The sequence below is a fragment of the Arachis ipaensis genome, chromosome B07 (assembly GCF_000816755.2).
Source record: "Arachis ipaensis cultivar K30076 chromosome B07, Araip1.1, whole genome shotgun sequence".
NCBI classification, from domain to species: Eukaryota; Viridiplantae; Streptophyta; class Magnoliopsida; order Fabales; family Fabaceae; genus Arachis; species Arachis ipaensis.
In genome coordinates, this window is record NC_029791.2 from 8016788 (window position 1) to 8020146 (window position 3359).

The window sequence follows — 3359 nt, forward strand, 5'->3', positions numbered from 1 at the left end:
ACTAAATATTACTATCAATTGATACTAAATTATATTTTTATGTTTAAAAGAATTTCTAACTCTTGCTTTTCCGACAGGTGATAGTATATACTGTATAGGAAGGTTTTTTTTTTCTCTCTGTTTTTTTAATTCTAGGATAAATTATTAAATTACACATAATAATTTTCTATTTGTTAGTATATACTCATTTTCTGTCTATTACATAATTGAGTTGTAATAGCATTAAAATAAGTTGTAAGAAAGTCATTTTTAATCTCCACAACCTCTCTATGCAGAGAGAAATCATAAAGAGGGAAAAACAATCATAAAAACTCATTTTCTTTTAACGTTAATGAATGGCATTTTTGTCATTGCAAATTTTGCAATTATAGAAAACAAAATAAAATAAAAAATACTAATACACAAGGGAAAACTACAAGTATAAAAATCTATTAGTTATATTAATATACTAGTCACATAAAATAATTGTGTAATTTTAATAAACTGTGAGTGTAATTTATCCTATATACTATATAGGAAGCTAAGTACTATATTATTTAGCAGTTACATTATTTTCCTGCTATGACTTGCAAACATTCAAAAACCTATCATTGAATACTCTTCATGATGCCCTAAACAAGCCAGTCAACATTGGACAAGCTTACTATAAATAATCTTGCTGGTGGTGAAGTTCTTAATCTAAGGTCTGGTTTCCCTTTAACCAAGTTTACTTGATTTTTTTTTTTTATGTATAAAAGTTAATTTTTTTAGGGGATAAGAATCTCTATAGTTTTACTTTTATTTATCATTTTTTGTGAAAAAGCAGGAACAGACATCCACATTTTCTACAAAGTCCTCTTTCAAGCTTCAGTCATAAAAGATATTGTGCACAATATAAACATGCAACCTCAACTTTTTTCATCTAGCAACATCAAAGCATTATATTCATTTCATATTAAGTGATTTGATCTCATTACAATAGAAGACATTTACATTGGCTAGTGGCTAATTGCTATGGACCAACATTTGACCAAAATATATATGGATTGATGAAAACCATCACTCTTTATCTTAAATTACATATCAACAAAAAAAACCAAGAGAGATTGTATTCTTCAAGCTCCATGATGCAAAGATCTTCATTGGTACAAAACTCCATACCAATATCGTTTCTGTACAACAGACAAATAAAATAGCTTAGAAATTGGAAGTAACTAAAATTTTCCATCATTGCTAATACTATGATCCTTATATATTCACAATGATCTCAATACACAGTTTAAGTAGTTCATGTAATTCGCCTAGGAAATTATTGTTCAATGGACATATAAACATGCAGACATTAGAAAGGGGAATAAAAGGTTTTAATAGACACAATAGCATTGAAATTCGGGGTTAAATGCAAGTCGAATTGTACCAAAAAGAAATTGACAAGTTGAATAAGAATTAAGCAGAAAAAAAAAAAAGAAAACAGATACAAGGAGAATGGAAGAAAGTTAAGTACCATATTCACAAAACAGTCATTCATCATCTTAATTCTCCTAATCAGAGTCTATAAATGTGACTTTTCCTTTGGCCTGTAAACCATGCGAACAAATCATGACTGAAAATGATGTTCATATAAAACTAACTGCACAACTTGACAGTGGAAAATGGAATCCATCATGACTTATAAGAAGGCAAACCTTATCGCCATCGTTGTTCTCAAGATTCTCAACCAATGCTGATTCAGCCTCATCATCCACCTGCACCGTTTCATCTTGTCATGGATAGAGTGTGAATCTTGAACTCAAACAAACGAACACCATCAATTAAACTTGAGTAAAACAAACAACCGTTTGAGGATCATGATCGACAATGGAACAATTTGTTCAATGTGATAGTTTAAGCATAACAAATTCAGAAATTCCTAAGTGAAACTGCACAAGTGGTGTTAACTTCAATGAATTCTCAGGATCCCAAAACCATTAAGCAAGAACAGAGGAAATAAGTTTCAATTCTAACAAATACGAAAACACTATTTTGGTGTATCAGATTTTTCTGTTACCTTTATGATCTCTTCAGCCTCCTTCCTCAAAGTATCTTTGTAGTAACCGTCCATTACTCTAGCATGAAATACATATGGAAATTTCTCCTGAAAAGAACAAAAAAAGGAAATCATGCTTCAAAGGAAACACAAACTTCATGTCAAAGATATTAGAAGGCCGAAAGGTTTTACCGAGTCATTCATGCTTTTCCACTTCTCAAACCCCATCCTTTCAACCATAAGCAAATTGTTTAGTTGATGATTCTCCGCAAATTGTTCCCTGGCAAAGAAAGCTAATCAATATGAACATGAATTTTACCACAAACCAAACATGAAAACCTCATTTCAATCGCAAACAAAGATTGTAGTTATTCAACATAAAAAAAGAAACAGAATTTTAAATCTACATCATATTTTTAAATGGAAAGAACACGGCTACATAAAGCAAAACCTTAATTGACAACATGTTTGAACATGAATCCCATCTATAACAACAAAGCCTCATAAAACTTCATCGCTTAGCTATATGAATCAAATGGTGATTTACTATCCTATCATGAATCATGTTTACATTCAAAAAACTAAACATATATCAAATATAAAACCATTCATGTGGATCAGTCAAATACCTTACCCCATGTTTACATTCAAAAAATTAAACTTTAAAGATGTCAAAGCACAAACATGGCACCAGAACGCAATTGAAAGTTCATTGATACTCCACTAAACAAACATGGGGTCAAACAAAATATAAGATCATGAACACTTGAGGGTAAGAGAGGGAGAAAGTTACATAAACAAACGGAAAGCAGAACGAGGCTGATCAAAAAAACGTGGCTTGGATTCGGGAAGTGATTTAGTTTCAACCATTCCTCTAAACCTCTTAGGCTCCATCTTGTGCTCACAATCATGAATATCAGCCAATGCAATCGCCACAGAAACCCCACACGTACCACTACACAAAAATAAATAAAATTAGGGAAGAAAAAAAAAAAGAAAATAGGGACATAGAAAGATTTGTTTGCATGCAATGAGCGAATACCATTTCTGAAAGGCGCTTCCATCTGGAGCTCGTAGAAGGGGAAATACCCTTTTCCTTGCTCTTGGTCTTGCTGCCATGGATGAAGAAGCTTTGTTTGTAGCACTACATGCAATAGTTCGTTGTTGGTGTGGGAAGTAAAAGGTTCGAACTTGAGGCTGTCATCGTTATCAGGATTTGATGCTGAAAAATGGGGTGTGCTTTGAAATTGAAAATGAAGTTGCTTTATTTTTTGGGGCACTGCGAACTCAGTAGCGAAGAGCACTCAACAGTTTCGAGCTTTGGTGGGAAAGTAGCGCGCATTCTCCTCCGTAC

At 32.5% G+C, this 3359-nt stretch overlaps 1 protein-coding gene across 1 annotated transcript; it reads right to left on the reverse strand.

Moving 5' to 3' along the window:
* Positions 851 to 3346, reverse strand: LOC107608920 (high mobility group B protein 3). The gene is made up of 7 exons (XM_016310707.2): positions 3048 to 3346; positions 2799 to 2960; positions 2198 to 2285; positions 2027 to 2113; positions 1665 to 1724; positions 1484 to 1556; positions 851 to 1151 (listed from the first exon to the last, which is right to left on the reverse strand). The coding sequence occupies exons 1-6, from the start codon at positions 3122 to 3124 to the stop codon at positions 1521 to 1523; spliced, it is 510 nt and encodes a 169-aa protein (XP_016166193.1). The 5' UTR covers positions 3125 to 3346; the 3' UTR covers positions 851 to 1151; positions 1484 to 1520.

Coding starts and splice junctions, on each gene's coding strand:
- LOC107608920 (XM_016310707.2), bottom strand. CDS start 3,124: ATGGCAGCAAGACCAAGAGCAAGGAAAAGGGTATTTCCCCTTCTACGA. Junction 2,961..3,047: donor GGAAGCGCCTTTCAGAAATG/GTATTCGCTCAT, acceptor ATTTTTGTGTAG/TGGTACGTGTGGGGTTTCTG. Junction 1,725..2,026: donor AGGCTGAAGAGATCATAAAG/GTAACAGAAAAA, acceptor GAAACGGTGCAG/GTGGATGATGAGGCTGAATC.